The 22,175-nt window shown below is 38.1% G+C and overlaps 1 protein-coding gene across 2 annotated transcripts in view; it reads left to right on the top strand.

Moving 5' to 3' along the window:
* The window catches only part of LOC128692728 (uncharacterized), a 62,004-nt gene extending 55,546 nt beyond the window's left edge, over positions 1-6,458 (top strand). For both annotated transcript variants that reach the window (XM_053782054.2, XM_053782062.2), the window contains exons 9-11: positions 3,217-3,444; positions 3,712-3,877; positions 5,971-6,458. In XM_053782054.2, coding sequence (XP_053638029.2) covers positions 3,217-3,444; positions 3,712-3,877; positions 5,971-6,101 — 525 coding nt within the window. In that variant the 3' untranslated portion in view covers positions 6,102-6,458. The remainder of the gene's footprint in view (positions 1-3,216; positions 3,445-3,711; positions 3,878-5,970) is intronic.
* Positions 6,459-22,175: the final 15,717 nt, after the last annotated feature.

Genomic DNA, 22,175 nt, shown 5'->3' with positions numbered 1-22,175 from the left:
TAGAAGGCAAATCCCGTGTCACAAACCTTCTGGAGTTTTAGATAAAGTAACAGAAGTAAGACACGAGAGAGAGGGGTGGGTTGATTGCATCTTCTTGGACTGCAAGAAGGCCTTTGGCACAGTTCCTCACAAGAAATTAGTGCAGAAGCTAGAGGATCAGGCGTATATAACAGGAAGGGCACTGCAATGGATCAGAGAATACCTGACAGAGAGGCAACAACGAGTCATGGTACGTAATGAGGTATCACAGTGGGCACCTGTGACGAGCGGGGTCCCACATGGGTTGGTCAACGGACCAGTGCTATTTTTGGTATATGTGAACGACATGATGGAAGGGTTAGACTCAGAAGTGTCACTGTTCGCAGACGATGTGAAGTTAATGAGGAGAATTATATCAGATGAGGACCAGGCAGGACTTTAAAGAGACCTGGACAGACTGGACACCTGGTCCAGCAATTGACTTCTCGAATTTAATCCTGCCAAATGCAAAGTCATGAAGATAGGGGAAGGACACAGAAGACCGCAGACGGAGTAGTAATGTCTGAGGATCTCACTTTCAAGGATCACAACAGTGCTACGATCACACGTGCAAAGAAAATGATAGGATGGATAATGAGAACGTTCAAAACGAGAGATGCCAAGCCAATGATGATCCTTTTCAAATCACTTGTTTTCTCTAGGCTGGAATACTGCTGTACATTAACATCTCCATTCAAAGCAGGTGAAATCGCAGATCTAGAGAGTGTACAGAGATCCTTTACTGCACGTATAAGTTCTGTCAAGCATCTTAACTACTGGGAACGCTTGGAAGCACTTGACTTGTACTCGTTGGAACGCAGGAGGGAGAGATATATCATAATCTACACTTGGAAAATCTTGGAAGGAATGGTCCCAAATCTGCACACAGAAATCACTCCCTATGAAAGTAAAAGACTGGGCAGGCGATGCAAAATGCCCCCAATAAAAAGTAGGGGCGCCATTGGTACACTAAGGGAAAACACCATAAGTGTCCGGGGCCCAAGACTGTTCAACAGCCTCCCATCAAGCATTAGGGAAATTGCCAATAAACCCCTGGCTGCCTTCAAGAGAGAGCTGGACAGATACCTAAAGTCAGTGCCGGATCAGCCGGGCTGTGGCTCGTACGTTGGACTGCGTGCGGCCAGCAGTAACAGCCTAGTTGATCAGGCCCTGATCCATCGGGAGGCCTGGTCGTGGACCGGGCCGCGGGGGCGTTGATCCCCGGAATAACCTCCAGGTAACCTCCTCCAGGTAGGTGGCTAAAGACTGCAAACCTCGCTCAAGGAGAAAGATCTTAGGGTAAATATAACACCGAGCATGTCTCCAGAAGCACACGTCAACCAGATAACTGCTGCAACTTATGGGCGCCTGGAAAACCTGAGAACAGCGTTCCGATACCTTAGTAAGGAATCGTTCAAGACACTGTACACCATGTACGTCAGGCCCATACTGGAGTATGCAGCACCTGTTTGGAACCCGCACTTGATCAAGCACGTCAAGAAATTAGAGAAAGTGCAAAGGTTTGCGGGATAGTTAATTCCAGAGCTAAGGGGAATGTCCTATGAAGAAAGGTTATGGGAAATCGGGCTGACGACACTGGAGGACAGGAGGGTCAGAGGAGACATGATAACGACATACAAAATACTGCGTGTAATAGACAAGGTGGACAGAGATAGGATGTTCCAGAGAAGGGACACAGAAACAAGGGGTCGCAATTGGAAGCTGAAGACTCAGACGAGTCACAGGGACGTGAGGAAGTATTTCTTCAGTCATAGAGTTGTCAGGCAGTGGAATAGCCTAGAAAGTGAAGTAGTGGAGGCAGGAACCATACATAGTTTTAAGACGAGGTTTGATAAAGCTCCTGGAACAAGGAGAGAGAGGCCCAGGAGCTAAGACTCGACCCCTGCTACCACAAATAGGTGAGTACGAATAGGTGAGTACACACACACCACTTCAGGTATTGGCTAAAAATTGTACATTGATTTCGGTATCAACAAAATTTGCCGAGTTTCCATAAAAATTGGACATATCCGAAAAATCAAAGATTGAAAGATTTATTTCTTTCATTTGCACTGATGTAAACAAATTTATTTTGGGGCAAAAACCTAAGATAGAAACATTTCCTAACCTCTGTTAAACTAACGCATTTTTTCTGGATTCTGCTGTATATCACAGGTCAGTTTAAATTTAATTAATATTACTTAAAATCTATGATATATATGTTTTCGTTATGTTAAGATGCTACTTAATTCCCCCTGTGGTTGTTTTGCATATATATGTAGTGTCGAATAGGTAAAACTTGCGATTTTTGCTTAAATAGCAATGGTCTTCGTACCGAATAAGGCAAGCGAAAATTTGTGTATGTAATAATTTTGGAAAAATCATCTGAACTTAACGAGAAAAATATATTTCATTGTGTTTGTTTATTATTAAATTACTGTAAACTTATCTAAAATATATTTAGTTGGATTAGGCTCAATTAAATTGCTTTCGTTATAATAAGGTTAGGTAAGTTTTCTAAAGTTCTTTTATTTCAAGATTATTAATTTATGCATTAACATCATTGAAAAAAACATATCTTTAAACGTAGAGGAGAAAATTTTAGAAATGACTTAATTTTAAATGAGTTCTTGTCAAGTGACCAGTTTTACCTATTCGCAGACAGACGATCTTAACAATGCATGACAAGCCACGGAGGGGGTAAGGGAAATCTTTAGTTCAAGTATTTTCACACTTCTCAGTGTGTCATCAAGAGCTATACAATGTTGTAAGAGTAGAAACTGAAGAAATGAGGGGAAGTTTTGTCAGAATATGGTAGCTTGGGTGACACCATCTGCAGCTTTTTTCAGAAGCCGGAGATGAATATGAATGAAAAGAAAGGTGAAAGGAAGATTGATGCATAATCCCGGGGCTTCTAATAGAAAACTCACAGTAGGCTCTATGGCTGTGTTATGTCCTGTCTGTAAAAGCGGCTACCGTCTGGTATGTAAAGAAAAGTATATGCGAATGATATTAGGTCTCGGGAAGGACCTTTTTAAAGGTCTAGTTAAAACGGAAATAGAGGCAAGTGTCCTGGGTTTGAAGGGCACATCAAGGAATGATGCAAAGAGAGGAGGTATTTCTGGAGAGTACATAATAGCAACGTGTTATCTCATGTTACGATAATAGAGAAGGTATAATTGTAGAATGGTAACTCAGGTCGTGAATGTAGAGAATGGAGAGATGTTGGGGCCAGGCCAGGAAGGAGAAGTGTGTTGCCAAGGCCCCAGTATAATGTTAGGCTACGCCAACAACGCCGCCGCCACTGCTGAGACCCTTGATACAGAAGGATGGTTACACACTGGCGATATCGGATACTTCGACCATGATAACTTCGTTTACCTCACAGACAGAATTAAAGAACTAATTAAGGTCAAAGGATTTCAGGTAAAGAGCTTAACCTCAGATCATATTTGTTCTAAACTTTGCAAAACAGCTGTTGCTTGTAAATAATTATCATCTCTACATAACATAAATAAATTAAATGTATATATATATATATATATATATATATATATATATATATATATATATATATATATATATATATATCTATATATATATATATATATATATATATATATATATATATATATATATATAATATATGTATCCACAACAGATTTTTTTCATTAACACCGTGTGTTTTGTCAGGTGTCGCCCTCTGAGCTGGAAAAGTTGCTGCTGACTCACACTGAGGTGACTGAAGCAGCGGTAGTGGGGGTCAGAGACGACAAATTAGGAGAGGCACCCAAGGCTTTCGTGGTACTCAGACCCGGTGCCTCCATTGACTCCAGTCAATTACAGCAATTTGTTGCCAGTAAGTGATTTTTTTTTTACAAAATATTGATGCAGTTCTATGTCAATTTTCCTCCACGTACTGTAATATCAGAAAAGATGAATTAGAAATTTCAAATATTTTACAAAAAATTGCATTTTTTTTATTTAAACAGCCCTATACCAATGAGAGGAGATATCTTTAAGAACCTAAGAATGGAGGAAGACTGAAGCAATCCTTCTAATCCATACAAGGCTGGTTCTTATCAAAGCCACTGATGTATTTCTCCAACCTTCGACCAAAGCTACACAAGAATTTGCTTCCGTACCCCAGGCACCAATCAAACCCAGTCCCTCCCACTCATATATTTGTCCAGTCTCTTTTTGAATCTGCTGCCCTGCCAGGAAGATTGTTCCACGCATCGACAACTCTTAAAATCAATACTTACCTATGTCCTTTCTAAATCTAAATTTATTTAATTTAAATCCTTTATTTCTACTTCTTACTTAATCCTCCTGACAGTATTTAAGGCTCCTTACTGTCACTTCGACTTCATATTGTTTCACACAATGGAACAATACTCTTCTCCAGGCTGAGGGACTGACCACCTTAAAACTACGTCTTCATCTCTACTGCTTCTACCAACTTTTCAGTACTCGACTGAAGAAGCCTACTGTGTAGGAGAAACGTTTCGAAATAAAGATACCTAACTGTTGCATGTGTGTCTTACCTAACAACATCATTTAATAACTTCATGTCACTGTCAATGTCTTTTTCGTTATCCATTACCATCGTAATTCCAGCGTCTCTTGGTTGATGAATGCTAACATGATTAAGCTTATTCACTTGTCTTCGTTTGTGGAACTTCACTTCAGGAATCTTAGTTTCAATTCTATTTTCATGTTTTTCCATCTTTCGTGAGAATTTCTCATATTGCTAGCTGATTTAATATTGATGTAAGTCTGGTGCAAACTTTTCATGTACAGTTTTTTTTCCATCCAGCAGAGCGATTTCTAACGGTTCAATAACCCGACGTCTGCGGCGACCCCATCTGCTGGGTTTTTTTTTTAATAAGTGTATTTTGCAAATCATTCGACTTGCAAAGAACATTTGTAATTATTAGTTTGGTAACCATTACCATAGATTATACCATTTGAATTTTTCATTTGCACTCTTCTCATTTGAAGAAACAAACATACCCTTCAAATTAATAACATAGCAGATAGCCAGCCTTTCTCTACTTGAGCAAGAGTGGCAACTCACTGAAGAAACATCTTAAAATCAGTTTGTCACGCAAAGCGTCTCCACCGCCTGAATCTTTTAGAAGTCATGTCTCGAATAAGACGATCCTCAGTAATAATGAAGAAGAATATGATGAGTCGGAGTGAAATTATTCAACTGATATTGAGGATGACACGTGGGTTTAGGATGTATCTTACCATTGATTATAAATTTACTTCTTAGCCAGTTTTCCGTTTCTGATTTCACAGCATTATCTGTGAGCAGATTGTTAGATATATAAACTTTTAATTATGTCCGCAGTTTCTCTGTCAAAAATGGAATCAATAATTTTGTCCATTGTACACACAACTGAAATACTGTAATTGTTTCTTTTTCTAGACAACTGAGTTACTGTGTTATACTCCAGCCTCTGAGACATAAAATATATTATGCATGAGTCAGTTTATAATGTATATGTATTACATATTTTCTTGGAGATATTTTAGTGTTAATAATTAAATTCTACAGCCAGAAAAATATATATATGGAAGGAAGTCACTGATATTGTAGATTATTATAATCAAAAAGTAGCTCTAAACCTACAAGGGTCATACAGTGCAGTGATACATATAGAGCTACAATAAAGCCGAGTAGTGTTGTTACATACTGCGGTAAATTTAATAGTTGGCATTGACTGATTTCACACCATTAGAAAAGTCACACCAAGCTCACATTTCTTAGAAACCATTTATGATGCTAGTAAAATCTTCAAACTCAGAGAATTGGTGATAAATTCTTATGATTTTTCTTCAGCTATCATTAAACAAGCTAGAATTCCATAACACCACAGTGGCTAATGACGAGAAAGCTATTAAAAACCTCATGATTTAATAACACATCTCATGGATCCCCAGGTCGTGTGTCCTCATACAAACAGCTGGCAGGTGGTATCCAGGTTGTTGACTTCCTTCCAAGGTCTCACACGGGAAAAGTCCTCAAGAAATTGCTGAAGAAGCGCAGGGTGAGTCCGGCTGCTAAACTGTAAGTTACTGTAGAATTCCAGAGAGCTCAAGCTACCAGGAAACGTTACTTTGGTTTGAGAATGACGTAAGCGGTCCAGCCCCAATTGATGAGCACCAGCAGCAGGAGCAACTCTGGCAGTAAACGTTGAATTGTGCCTAACATATTTTTTAATCAAAGTTATTTACTCGGGAATACTTTACATGCCTCCTGTTCAGTGTAAAATTTCGTATAATAAAAACTTACCAAGATATTCCAGATACTGAGAAGTTGTAAAATGTGTATAATGTTCTCGATATATTTACCTCATCTATACGAATATTAATTTTTGAATGGAACAATGAAATTATTATGTAATAAAAACAGCTTAACTGTACAGTAATCTCTTGGATGGCCTACTTACCCTACACTTTTCTCACTACTGAACTTCTTGAACTTCTGTTCAGGGCGACTTCTCTTTTTGGATGGATCTCTCATTTCAAAAGAATTCACCAAAAACCTGTACTCAGGAGAGGAACCAATGATGACTTTCCGGTACGTCTTGGTCCAATGCTAACTCAAAACTTAACAATGGCATATATACAATACTGTGTAGTAGTGGTAGTAGTAGTAGTAGTGGTATTAATAGTAGAAGTAGTGATGGTTGACGTAGAATTAGCGGCAGAAATAGTAATGGTAGTGACAGTTAAATATTCTGGTGACCTGTTGCAGTCACGGTATAGTGATTTTATTCTTACTGGACCCTGTACGTAAGCATCTCATTCTTTGTAATAATTTTAAGTTAACCTTTCTTTTAAATTCCTCTTTGGTTATTATGAAGCCACCATTATTGCTTCCAGGCATCGTTAAATTAGCTTAATTTTCTCCATGACTGACTTGCTGAACAAGTCATTTCCCCTTCCTTTCCCAATTCCTTAAATTCAGGTCACTGGGCACTCCCTTTACCGATCATCACCGCTTTTTATTCAAATAGCTTAATACTTTCTGCTAAGTCTCAAGCTGAGGATGCTTTCTTTTATCATCCTCTGTCAATATCAACTTGCTCTGCTTTCCTTATTCCCCCAGATGATCTCTGCAACCTTCTCACTACCATTGCTCTCGATAATGCTCACCTTAATTCGAACTTACACGCTAATTCCTTTCAGAATAAACTACACCGTCTTATTTCTAATAGTCGCTGGTCCAAATTCTCTCTCGCTGTGTTACTAATCTTTCCTTCCTCTTTCATATTTTCCTTACATAAGTTTGAACTTCACTCTCAAAATATTCATGTCCTGTTTACTATTCGCGGAACTCTCATTCCTGCCCTTGATAGACTTTTTTTTTTCTAAGAATCAGTACTTTCATTGTCCCTATACTACTGATATTATTTTCCTGCTTTCTGGCAAAGGTAATTCGTCTTAGTCCTCAAACTCGAGGATTACCTCCAAAAAGCCTAATCTCTGTTCTCTGACTCACACTCTTACACTCACCTTCTTTCCAACCTTCTTAATCGTCACAAGAAAACGTTCAACCTTATACTTCGCACTCTGTCTTATCTGTATCTCTCTGTCTTATTTTTATGGTCTACTTAAAACCCACAAAGCTAGTATTCCTCTTTGCCTAATCACTTCCTCTAGGCTAGAGGTTTTGTCTTATCTTCTTGCTTCTTAGCTGCCCAAACCTCTTCCTCCTTTTCTTGGCCCTTTTTACCTCCTGCTCACCTCTGTCATTCTCGAGACGTCATAGAACGTGTTGGGCAATATCCGATCTGTAAGATGGCAAGTATTGATACTGAACCTTTCTTTACTAATGATGTTGATGATGTTCTCAGTTTTCTCAGAGTGAAAAGCCAATGAAAAGCTGCAGCATCTCTATATGTCCATAGATGCCTTAAGTGATTTTATTCAGCTTTCTGTGTATTCTAACTCTTTTCCCTTTCATAGTAAATTTTATTCTATTATTTCAAAGTTGAATTGAAATCTAACTCGTTGTTTCATTTCCTTGACATTTATAACTACCGCTCATTGAGAGGATTTTCTTGTACCGTTTAACGCAGGCGTATGTTCATGGGGATGAACATTTACTACTTATAACCAAGGTACTTCTTGTTTCTCTCTTTCTTCGTGCTATCTCCATCTGTGACTCTTGGTTATCTTCTTGATTTAGTAAACTCTGCTTACTCTCATACTAAACGGAATTTCTTCTCTCTCATACTCACTTCTCCATACTTTTAATATGGAAAATCCTCATAACACCTATCTGTCGTTTAGATTTCATCTTACTTTTCGCCACTGAAGCTTCCGATATATTGCCTATTTCTTGCTTTTCCTGTCCTCTCCAATACTTTGATGAAACTGGATGCTACTTTTCTGATAGACTTCAAGAAAATAAGAAAGATGTGTTCGTCTTGTCAAAAATCACAACCTTCTCATTAACTGGTACCTGCAAAAATTATCTACCCTTTTAGCTTTGTTGAATCAGCCCTTATATACACCTTTCTTAATATAAATTATAATTTTGACTTATGTTCTAATCTTCGGAACGCTAGTGACTTGGCATTATCTCTTCTTTCCTCTTGACCTGTGTTCTGAATTTTCTTTGCCTTCCCTGTATTCTGAATCTCTTATTTCTTGCAACCTTTTTATCTTTTTTCAAGCTTGGACCAGTTTTCCTACTGCAGATCTTCTCTTCTCACTTGAATACAGGTGTTAGAGTGTTGAGATACTTCAGTCTCCTCTGCCTCGAAATGTTATTCCATTTCATTATTCTTTTGTTTGTGCTGCCTGGCGTGAGTCAGCACGTCTCCTGCAGTGCTACTTTCTTCTTTTCTTCCTTTATACTACAATCACAGGTACTACAACTACTACAGTACAACAAATTCTTTCACTAGTACTACACTATTCTTTTACTTCTACCAGTGCTTTACTACTACTACTACTACTGTTACTACCTCATTTCTGTCGTTTCTACTGCTGCTGCTGCTACTACTACTATTACTACTACTACTACTACTACTACAACTTCTACTACAACTTCTACTACTACTACTTCAGCTTCTACTACGTTTCTACTACACTTCTACTACTACATTGCTACTACACTTCTATTACTACTACTATAATACTACTACTATACTACTCATACTATCACTACCAATACTATTTACTACTACTGTGATGTTTGCAGACTGCATCACTAATGATACCAGAATTCCCGTTTCTGCTTGGGACCATGGTGGTTAATGCTAATCTTGGTAAATAGGCCACGTGATAAAGACCCAAGTGGTGATGACCATGCCAGAAGTCGGGTGTGTGGCGGAAAGCTTTCCAGTATCTAGAGAAAACATTTGTCATGGTCTCTCAGACCTTTCTATTTGAGAAGAAAGGAGTTGTAGTTAGTAATCTCCAAACCCTAGCTTTGTTAAAGGATTCTAGATTCTATAAAGGCCACATGCAGCATTGCGAATGCCTATATAATAAACTCAAGGAAGCAGCTACAAGGGAGACATTGGAAAGAGCTCTTGCCGGGGCAGAGCTTGAGGCTCTGTCGGAGAACTTTGGAGAGAGAGCTCTGGCCGGGCGAGAAGGTAGCTGAGGCCAATGCTGGATCTTAGGACTTGTGGCTAACTGCTTTCCGGTTTCCTAGGAGTAAGCTGTTCTAAGGACTTTATTCTATAAGTGTTTCTCCGATCTCATCACCTAATAATACTCCCCCAGTCTCAATATTTTTGTATCATGTCCAGTTAATCATAATATCAGCTCCTTTTCTCTCTCACTAATATGTTGCTGTATAAGTATTACTAAATTGTAAATGAGTGGAATAATATATTCACTGTCCCTTAGTGATGGGAGGTGAGGTAGTAGTGTCAATGATACAAGTTATTACTTATAAGAACGTAAGAAAGAGGGAACACTGAAACAGGCCTACTGGCCCATGTGAGGCAGATCCAATTCTCCAACCGGCTTAAGCCAAAGCCTTGACTTAGTGAGGTCAGACACGTCACTTAAGGGAGGAGCACGGCATCAGACCTTATAACACAAGCTAGTCAGATCCATCTCACACCCACCCACACCCACTCATGTATTTATCCAATGTATTTTTGAGACTACACAACGTCTTAGCTTCTCTGAGGGTACTCAGAAGTTTGTTCCACTCATCCAGAACTGTTACCAAACCAGTGCTTTCCTATATCCTTCCTGAATCTGAGTTTTTCCAACTTAAAACCATTGCTGCGAATCCTGTCTATGTTACATATTTTTAGCACGCTATGTATATCCCCTTTATTAATTCCTGTTTTCCATTTATACACCTCAATCATTTCCCCCCTAATTCTATGCCTTTCTAGAGAATGCAGATTCAGGGCCCTCAGTCCATCCTCATAGGGAAGATTTCTGATACATGGGATCAACTTTGTCATCCTCCTTTGTACGTTTTCCAGTGCATTTATATCTATTGTTATACGGCTACCAAAACTGCGCAACATTATCTAAATGAGGCCTAACTAAAGATATATAAAGTTGAAGAACAACCTGAGGACTTCTATTATTTATACTTCTAGATATGAAGCCAAAGATTCAGTTAGCTTTATTGCGAACACTTATGCACTGCTGTCTTGGTTTCAGATTACTGCTAACCAGAACTCCATAATCATTTTCGCAATCCGTAATATTAAGATCTACATTATTTAGTTTATATGTGGCATGGTTATTTTCCTGTCCAACATTTAGAACTTTGTATTTGTCTATATTACACTGCATCTGCCACTTTTCCAAACACTGCATCAGTCTATTCAAATCATCCTGGAGTGCTCTAATGTCCTCATTAGAATAAATTTCACGGCCTATTTTGGTGTCATCGGCAAATTTGCTTATGTCGCTATTTATTCCCTCATCTATGTCGTTTATGTAGATTGTGAACAGTAGGGGGCCCAACACTGACCCCTGTGGAACACCGCTTGTGATATGCCCCCATTCTCATTTCTCCCTATTTATGCAAACTCTCTGCTGCCTATTTGTCAACCATACCTCTACCCAGGAAAAAAAATCTCCTCCTATTCCATGTGCCTAGAGTTTCCTCAATAGCCTCTGATGTGGAACTTTATCGAAAACCTTACTGAAGTCCATATACACAATATCATATTCAATACAATGATCTACCTCATCAAATACCTTAGCGAGGAAAGTAAATTCGTAAGATAGGAATGCCTCTTTGTAAAACCGTGCTGAGATTCGTTAATCAATTTATGCCTTTCAAGATGGCTACGAATTGCTTCGGCAATTATTGATTCCATAAAATTTCCCACTGTAGAAGTAAAGCTTATTGGTCTGAAGTTCGAAGCTAAGGACCTGTCACCTGCCTTGTAAATAGGTATTACATTTGCCATTTTCCACTTATCAGACAATATGCCAATTTGTAGTGATGTGTTGAAAAGATTAGCCAAAGATATGCTAAGTTCCTCTTTAAATTCCTTTAAAACCCTTACAAACAGTTCAACGGGGCCCGAGGATTTGTTAGATTTTAATTTCTCTGTTTGTCTGAGGACCATATCACTAGTTACTCCAATTGGGCATATCGTCCTGTTCTACATAATCTATTATTTCTGGAATTTTGCTAGTATTTTCCTAAGAACTTAGAGGATGTAAGTATTGAAAATTTCACACATCCTTATCACTGTCAGTGATCTGACCTGAGTTACTCTTAAGTGGGCCTATCTTGTCCCTAATCTTACTTCTGTATACCTTAAAGAACCCTTTTGGGGTAGTCTTCGAATCCCTTGCTACCTTAGCCTCATAATCCCTTTTTGCTTTACTTATTCCTTTTTTTTATTTCTCTCTTTAATTGAATATATTGATTTCTTAACTGCCCATCCCCTCTTTTGATACGCCTATATATGCCTCTCTTTTGACCAAAGAGATGTTTTAAGCTATTGTTCATCCATTTTGGGATTATTTATGTTAGACCTAATTTCCCTACTCGGAACAAAAGTTGTCTGGGCAGCTAGAACTAAACTCTGAAAAACGTCATATTGGCAAGCAAGACCACCTACCTGGCCCATAGTCAGGTCATCCTAATTTAGCAAACCCAGGTAATTTTTCAGTCCCACGAAATCGGCCAAGCGAAAGTCTAGGATAGAGATTTGATTGCAGTTATCTGGGTAATTCTATGATATATTGAAACTAAGTGATTTGTGATCGCTTTCCCCAAGCTCATCATTAACCTCAAGATTATTATTTAGTGATTCTTTGTTGTCAAGAACCAAGTCAACAACCAAGTCTAGTTGGTTCTGTCACAAACTGTTTTAAAAAGTAATCCTGAACCGTATCAAGAAAGTCACTAGACTCAAGATTTCCTTTCACATTGTTTCAATCAATTTTTCTGAAGTTAAAATCCCCCATTAACACAACATTTTCATATCTAGATGACTTATGAACTTCGTCCCATAACAGCTTACTGCACTCCCTATCAAGGTTTGGGGGCCTATGAATCACACCCAGAATTTATTTGTCACGACCCTCGAGAAACTGAAGCCAAACAGATTATGTGTCCAATGTTTTTAATCTTATATCATGTCTAAGACAACAGTTTAAATTTTCTCTGGCATACATTGCCACTCCACCACCCTTCCTGTTGACCCTATCAGTGTGGAATAGTTTAAAACCCTGTATGTTGCATTCAGAAGGCATTTCTCTATCTTTCAGGTTGAACCAGGTCATGGTTATACCAATATCTATATTACCTGCACTTGCAAGTAATCTTAGCTCAAATATCTTATTTCTTAGACTCCTACTATTTGTATAGTAAACCTTAAGGAAGCTAGTCACTCGTTGCCCTCTGCTATCTCTCTTTGTTTGTTGATCAATTGCTTTGCTTTTACTAGCAACTTTATTTTGAATATTGTCTTTTAAACATATCCCTGAGGTATCCTGGTAATATCTGCTGTTTTCAACCCTATTACTACAACCTGATTGTTTCCCACAAGCACCCATACCTTTATAATCTATCAGTGTAAAGTCCTAGACAAGTCATCAATTACCCCCTCAATCGAACTGGCTAATGCAACCACTCCAGCCCCAGAGAGATGAACCCCATCCCTTGCATACAAATCACATTTGCCACAGAGTTTGTCTCAGTTATCAATGAATGGATTGCAAGTTCCTTGCAGTACCTGTCTAGCCAGCAATTTATACGAATTGCCCTAGACATCCATTTATTGCCCACTCCTTTTCTAGACAAGATGCTAGATATGATTGGGATTCCTCCCTTAGACCTGACTACTTCTATGGCTGACCTGTACTTATCCAGTAGCCCCTGTCTCCTGCCCTTCCCAGTGTCATTACCCCCAGCACTAAGACAGATAATGGGCTTGTTCCCATTACCTGACATAATATTATCCAACCTGCTGACCTACGTCACCAACTCCAGCTCCTGGGAGGCACACCCTCTGTCTGATCTTTCTATCTCTATTACAAAAAGTACATATATCTTACCAGAGAATCTCCTACAATTAGAATATTCTTACTTTGATTAGCAGGGAAGTCAGTGATACCTTTGACCTCACTAACCACTAAAGTAAACTAGTCCTGATATGTTACGGGTAAGAAGGGAACTACGTCCGTTTCTCCATCCCTGATATGTGACACTGCTACTGTACTACTAGTCTACTACTGCTTCTACTACTCTTACTACTACCTGTACTATTACTATGACTATACCACTTTGACTATACTACTGCTACTCCAATACTGCTATTACTACTATGACTATACTACTGCTACTAATACTACTACTACGATTATACTACTGCTAATACTACTACTACGACTATACTACTGCTACTAACAGTACTACTATGACTATACTACTGCTATTAATAGTACTACTACTACTACTAATAATAATACACTAATACCACTACTATACCACTACTACTCTACGACTACTACTACTACTACTACTACTGCTGCTGCTGCTACTACTACAACCACAACCACTTCTTCACTCTCCCCTTACCGGTACGTACCGTCTTTAGGACTTTTCTACTTTTCTCACCTAAGTCCTGGTTTTTTCGAATTGTTCCAGCTACTCTTTTGTATTTTTTTATTCTTTATTTCGACAGAATCTTTAGCGCCACTGGCTTAACCATTATGCGCAAGTCAAGCACTTTCATGATTTATCACCTGGTCCAACATAGACACAATTATTATTCTGAGAGATTGTTATTAATAAGCGAATATATTCTACCCACATCATCTGGAAGCATATCACTCAATCAGTAATTATTCCTGCATCTTCTGACTCCAGTTTACTTTTCAGACACATTCCAGAAATCCAATTAGCCAATACATGAATGATCAGGCTCAGAAATTATTGAAACTTTTCAATAATTTTATATGTGACTAATTGTTTGATAAATTGCGTATCTGTTAACTGTGAACTGAAGCTTTTACTAGAACCAAGCTTGAAAGCTCAAATTGGAAAACCGTTTTAGCTGGCGCAATTAACCTGAAATAGTTTTAATCCTCAATGCTGTAGATACCATAGGAATTCCAAAAAAAAAAAAACTTACTGAAGCCTTTACAATATAGTCAACTGTGTCAGAGTTATCAGATGCAATTTCTGGTGCCTACAAATAATTCCTCAATAAATAATTATTACCATCACGTTGCGGTGTCCGACAGATTGTAATAAAGTTGGTAGAATTACCGACAATATGTAAAGTAAAAGGACACAAGTGCAACTAATGTGACATTTTATTGTGGCAACGTATCGCTCTCCAGGAGCTTTATCAAGCTTGATAAAGCTCCTGGAGAGCGAAACGTTGCCACAATAAGATGTCACATTAGTTGCACTTGTGTCCTTTTACTTTACATTACCATCACCCTAATCCAGATCTGAAAGCTGCTCATGGTGAATGATGATGACTTCTAGCCTATGCACGTCGAAAACTGAGTGGGTCATGAGAGGGAGGAAGCAAGGAGTAGGGGTAAGGAGAAAGTGGAGACTGGGGAGGAAGAAATATTTAACAATGAAAGAAAATGCAGAATTAAAATATATAGCAATAAAAGCAGATTACTGAAAAGAGGATAAGAATGGGGAATAAAGACTGGGGAATATTATTAGCACATCGGCCGATTCCTACCAAGGCATGGTGGCCCGAAAAAGAAAAACTTTCATCATCATTCACTCCATCACTGTCTTGCCAGAGGGGTGCTTTACACTACAGTTATAAAACTGCAACATTAACACCCGTCCTTCAGAGTGTAGACACTGTACTTCCCATCTCCAGGACTCAAGTCCGGCCTGCCGATTTCCTTTAAACCATTCATAAATGTTATCTTGCTCACACTCCAAGTATTAAAAACCATTTGCCTCCATTCACTCCTATCAAATACGCTCACGCACGCTTGCTGGAAGTCCAAGCCCCTCGCACACAAAACCTCCTTTACCCCCTCCCTCCAACCCTTCCTAGGCCGACCCCTACCCCGCCTTCCCTCCACTACAGATTTATACACTCTCGAAGTCATTCTGTTTTGTTCCATTCTCTCTACATGTCCGAACCACCTCAACAACCCCTCCTCAGCCCTCTGGATATTAGTTTTTGGTAATCCCACACCTTCTCCTAATTTCCAAGCTACGAATTCTCTGCATTATATTCACACCACACATTGCCCTCAGACATGACATCTCTACTGCCTCCAGCCTTCTCCTCGTTGCAACATTCATCACCCATGCTTCACACCTATACAAGAGTGTTGGTAAAACTCTCATATATTCTCCTCTTTGCATTCATAGACAAAGTTTTGTCTCCACAAACTCCTAAGTGCACCACTTACCCTTTTTCCCCCCATCAATTCTGTGATTCAGCTCATCCTTCATAGACCCATCTGCTGACAAGTCCACTCCTAAATATCTGAATACATTCACCTCCTCCATACTCTCTCCCTTCAATCTGATATCCAATCTTTGGTCACCTAATCTTTTTGTTTTCCTCATAATCTTACTCTTTCCTATATTCACTTTTAATTTTCTTCTTTTACACACCCTACCAAATTCATCCACAAACCTCTGCAACTTCTCTTCAGAATCTCCCAAAAGCACAGTGTCATCAGCATAGAGCAACTGTGACAACTCCCACTTTGTGTTGGATTCTTTATGTTTTAACTCCACACCTCTTGCCAAGACCCTAGCATTCACTTCTCTTACAACCCCATCTATAAATATATTGAACAACCACGGTGACATCACACATCCTTGTCTAAGGCCTACTTTTACTGGGAAATGATCTCCCTCTCTCCTACATACTCTAACCTGAGCCTCACTATCCTAGTAAAAACTCTTCACTGCTTTCAGTAACCTACCTCCTATACCATACACCTGCAACATCTGCCACATTGCCCCCTATCCACCCTGTCATATGCCTTTTCCAAATCCATAAATGCCACAAAAACCTTTTTACCCTTATCTAAATACTGTTCACCTATGTTTCACTGTAAACACTTGATTTACACACCCCTACCCTTCCTAAAGCTTCCTTGTTCATCTGCTGGGGAATATGTGGAAGTAAATTTAAAAAAAAGTGGAGAGAGAGAGAGAGAGAGAGAGAGAGAGAGAGAGAGAGAGAGAGAGAGAGAGAGAGAGAGAGAGAGAGAGAGAGAGAGAGAGAGAGAGAGAGAGGAAGAGAGAGGAAGAGAGAGGAAGAGAGAGGAAGAGAGAAAGTGGAAAGTTTGCAGGAGGACGGAGGAAACGAGTGGAAGGAAAGTGAAGATAGGTCTCGCGGATATTGATAATGATAATGAATTAGGGAGACAGTGATAGCTATAGGATGGTGCAATGAAGGAGGGAGAGAGGAATTATTATAAATACGAAAACACTGCATGGTGCATTGCTGAGGATAGTTGAGACTCATGATAATTTACCAAATATTTCATGTGTATAAATTAAAATTATATTATTATTTTAAAGATTCCGTTTATAAGATATAAAAGGCAAAGTCATACAAAATAAAGGTTAACAATTCATGAAAATCGAGTTTTTAACAGCCGAATTTGTGGACTAAATACTGACAGCCTTTCTCAACTCATCTGAAAGCCAAAGCCAAACAGAATATGACCCAGAACAGTCTTGTAACACTTAGTTAACTATCTACTGTCTACTTTTATTCACTTTAAGATCGATCCACCCTCCCATTCGATCCTCCTAAACATAAAGATCGTGTCACTTTTGTGAAAACAGTCAAATGGGGGACTGTTGAAGGCGCTTTAACTGGGAAAGTTTAAAAAAAAATGATCCAATCCAAATGTCTTTACTATATGTTGTTAGAGTATCTCAATGTAAGTGAAATGAACCTATATAAACATATTTTCTACAAAGAAAGGCTAGCTGGAAATCCGAAAATACGACACCAACTCAAATACAGGCCTGCCCAACAACGGTAGAGCAGACCGACATTTGACACTGACACTGCAAAGAATGGAATGTTAATTAAACGCCAAATACGTATTTTTCTAGTTTATTATGCAAACACACAATACCAAAATAATAAATAAAACGTCTTTCCAACCATTACGAAGTTATTCCAAAAATATAAGAAAGAACAAAACATCAACATTTTAACATTACATTGAGTTATAAAGGGATATATCTCGTAATACTCGTTTGGATGTATTCCGTGAGAACAGTCATTATAAAAGACTCTTACTCAGAATGAAAGTCGACGAAACAGTTTTTATCCTTCATTATTCATAGATTTACCTTGCATGTGAAGCAAGCAAAAGTGGATGTTTCTTTGTGTTTCAATGCTTGTATGTAAATGTCATGGCAAGCCTTGATTATTGAGGTAGCGCTGCATCATACTTCACATTGTCATCAAGTCTTATTGAACGATGGTACTAGTTTAGAGTAGGTACCTGAAAGCCTGACAAATTACAATCATCACGGTCTAGAATGGAAGATTGGAAGTACTTGGGAAAGGTTTTGGAGCTTCTCTTATGCAGTATCTCAACTTTTGGCATGTGAATCTTGCACGGGTAGAGATATCAAGCCTAAAAACTTTCAGTGTCTTTCATTGCTCTTTAGTGCCCAACAATCATTCCTGTAAACAAACTATGTAGTATTTGCAACAGCAAGATCAAAACATAGGCAAAAAGCTCATCTACCAACGTTTAAATTTCGTTGGTGTTTTGAGCATGTGCACCAACATGTTACTTTTATCACAATATAGTTTTTGATTATTGCAGGGCAGTAATCTAGTCTCTTTTCTTGGTTCTTTGTTATATTTTTCAATATGAATCACAAGACGGCCCACTACATCATTTGTAAATAAAGTGCCAATTTCGTTATCCTTCCACCTTACAACAAGGATGCCATCATTGCTCTTGCATTCAGTAGTACCTCTGGACGTTAGCAACACCTGAAAAACTGTCAGCATAGATTGCTGATGTCTTTTCCGTCTCCTGAGTTGTTGCAGGTACAAACACAATCTTGGAACTTATTGGTAGTGTATTTTCTTCATTTGGGAGCTTTGCATGGTGAATTTTCAAAACTTTTATCTCCTTTATAGATGAGTATATCATATATCATTCCATCTTTACTTGCACGGCAAAGAAATTTTGAGGCCCCACTTATCTGCATTGTTTCTATATATATTGCCTTAGCAGCTGTTTTCATTTGAGGCGAACCATAACTTCATCAAAAGACTTCCTGAAATTTTTAAGTATGCACTGTGAAGAGGCCTTAGTTTGTGGTATCTGTCACAGATACAAACATATAAACAACACAATACCTATAAACTACATTTCTTCAGAATCATTTATAAAATTAATGTCTGCCTTTGTGGTTGGCCTACAAACTGGTTTGGACAACTATCTTTCATCTCTTTAGTAAAAAAAAAGGTATAAACAGTCAAAGAAAGAGACAATTTCATCACCACATTCATGTTGGCATGCACGCAAAGAAAACAAACACAATGAATTATATTTTTCTCATTAGGTTCGGAATGATTTTTGCGAAATTATTGCATACACAAATTTTCGCTTGCCGTATCCGGCAACAAAAGCGTTGCTATTAAATCCAAATAGCAAGTTTTACCTATATGAATATGTATATTCTTTCTTTCTTCTTTCAACACACCGGCCGTATCCCATCGAGGCGGGGTGGCCCAAAAGAAAAAAACGAAAGTTTCTCCTTTTACATTTAGAAATATATATAGAAGGGGTTACTAGCCCCTTGCTCCTGGCATTTTAGTCGTCTCTTACAACACGCATGGCTTACGGAAGAAGAATTCTGTTCCACTTCCCCATGGAGGTAAGAGGAAATAAACAAGAACAAGAACTAGTAAGAAAATAGAAGAAAATCCAGAGGGGTGTGTATATATATGCTGGTACATGTATGTGTAGTGTGACCTAAGTGTAAGTAGAAGTAGCAAGACGTACCTGAAATCTTGCATGTTTATGAGACAGACAAAAGGACACCAGCAATCCTACCATCATGTAAAACAATTACAGGTTTCCGTTTTACACTCACATATTTGGCACGACATATATATATATATATATATATATATATATATATATATATATATATATATATATATATATATATATATATATATATATATATATATATATTTATATATATATATATATAATGGTGAAAGTTTTTCTTTTTCGGGCCACCCTGCCTTGGTGGGAATCGGCCAGTGTGATAATAAATAATATATATATATATATATATATATATATATATATATATATATATATATATATATATATATTATATATATATATATATATATATATATATATATATATATATATATATATATATATATATATCGTGCTGAATATGTAAAACTTGCGATCTTGGCTTAAATAGCAACGCTCATCTTGCCATATAGGACAAGTGAAAATTTGTGTATGCAATAATTTCGCCAAAATCATTTTGAACCTAATGAAAAAAAATATATTTCATTGTGTTTATTTAGTATTAAATTATTGTAAACTTATCTAAAATATATCTAGTTGGATTAGGCTAAAATAAATTGAGCATGTTATAATAAGGTTAGGTAAGTTTTCTAAGATTATTTTGGTGCAAAATTATAAACTTTTACATTAACATTAATGAAAAAATGTACCTTTAAACGTATAAGAGAAAATTTTAGAAAGGACTTAATTTTAAATGAGTTCTTGCTAATTGGCCAGTTTTTCCATATTCATAGGCCTAGCTCTGGTTGGCGGTCTCAAGTCCTCGTGGAAGGCGGAGTAGGGAGGAGGTGGAGGTGGTGTGAGGAGTGATGAGGGTGAGGGAGTAGTGGAGGAAAGTTGATGACCTGGGAGGCTGGCCTCGCGGAGTTGTCCACTCACTGTACTAAACGACACCTCATTATACATGACACGACACTATGCACTATACTCAGCACCCTACTATAAACAATGCACTGCTATACACTCTACGCCATACACCCAGGGTGAATTAGCACTCTGTCATTGAAACGAGTCTGCACGGTGTGTGCGCGTGTTTAGGGAAGGGGGGAAGGGGAAACACGCAGTCCTATTCCTCCTCCATGTTGACCACCTCCCCTCAGTGCATGTATCCTCCTTCACTGGCACTCACTTCATGTACACACCATTTTTCTTGATTCTAATGGAAGAAATGAAATGCAGGGTCTTCTTGCCACTCTAAAATGAACTGCAGGTATTCACACATCAGCTTGTTCATGATAATCCTGGTAGGTGTTCTTAACTGAAAGATATGCCAAAACCACAGAGAGAGATGCCCACAGCCTACTGAATTTTTTTTTTACAGTCACTTTGAATCATCACACGGACATTATTTATTTATCTAAAGATGCCTCACACCATCATTTTGGCACTAGAAATTAATGCAAGTTCTTACCGACATTTATTAGTTGTGAAATCTGAAAATATATAGGATATCTCCAGGAGCACAACAGCTTTGATCAACCACCATGCTCATGGTGTTTATGGTATTGTGTCCCAACTCACTCCAGGTAAACTCCAGGTAAACACAAGGGAAGGGAGGGAACGCCGCTGCTCCTTAACTGGAGCGATTGATTAGAAATACAACAGGAAGCAAGTTATGTGGGGAAAGCAAGATGAACTGCGCATTGCAACATATGTTTATGCTTATACATATATATACAGGTGTGACAGGTAAGTGAGGGATGAGGGTCCACAATATATGAGGTAAAACCATTGCTGATGAGTCTACCTTTTAAGTACAACATGATTTAAAAGACAGTAATAATTTCATTCATTCAGCTTAAGTCAGCTGACCACCTTACTAATCTTTTTGAAGTGATTATCAACGTCGCAGATATCAAGTATATCTTAAAATGTATCTTCATCCAAAGCGAGCGTTTAAGTGGATTAGCGTAAGGGACGAGGAACAGTGACTCATGAATGGTAACTACCCCTTTTAGACTATAGACTATAAGGCGCCCTTGTTCTTAAATTTAGGGACTGATTTCATTAATCATCCATACCAGTGCTAGAGCATTTTATCCTGTTTGATTATGACCGGCTGTAGGCATAATAATTTGCAAGACAACTTTTCCCTGATATTTTATAGTAGTGATACAAATCACGAGAGCTCTCTCGAGAGTTGAATTGGTTCTCTGGATTGCGACGATTTCTGTTGTAAACAAAATCGTATGTCCATCGTCGACACGGCTGATACATAGTATGTTCTGTATGAAGAAAGTCTTTGTGTCTCAAGAAAAAAATGAGAACTTCTGTTTTTGCAGCAATTAATGGTAGTGTAGCAATTTTTGTTTTCTGGACTACGCTGACAAATTCTCCGGTCTGAGAGGATATACTTTATCTTAACGGAAAGGTATCGAAAAGTTCATTCGACTGACCTAACTTCAAGATGTCAATTTCTTTACACTCAGATGAAGCTCCTTGCATTATGCCGATTCCATTGAACCACTGATATCTAAACCATCGATCTTCCGATTTTGATTCACGCAGTCAGTGGCAGTTATTGATACGATTAATTCGCCAACAATATCATTTATAAATCAGAGGCACAGGAAACTTAATCGGCATATGCAGGAGTTAAAAATTTCTAAACGAAGGTAAAAAAAAAAAATTAAGTA

Source organism: Cherax quadricarinatus, chromosome 6, assembly GCF_038502225.1.
Source record: "Cherax quadricarinatus isolate ZL_2023a chromosome 6, ASM3850222v1, whole genome shotgun sequence".
Taxonomy (NCBI): Eukaryota; Metazoa; Arthropoda; class Malacostraca; order Decapoda; family Parastacidae; genus Cherax; species Cherax quadricarinatus.
The sequence above is the reverse complement of the archived record's forward strand: the minus strand, read 5'-3'. Positions and strand labels throughout refer to the sequence as shown.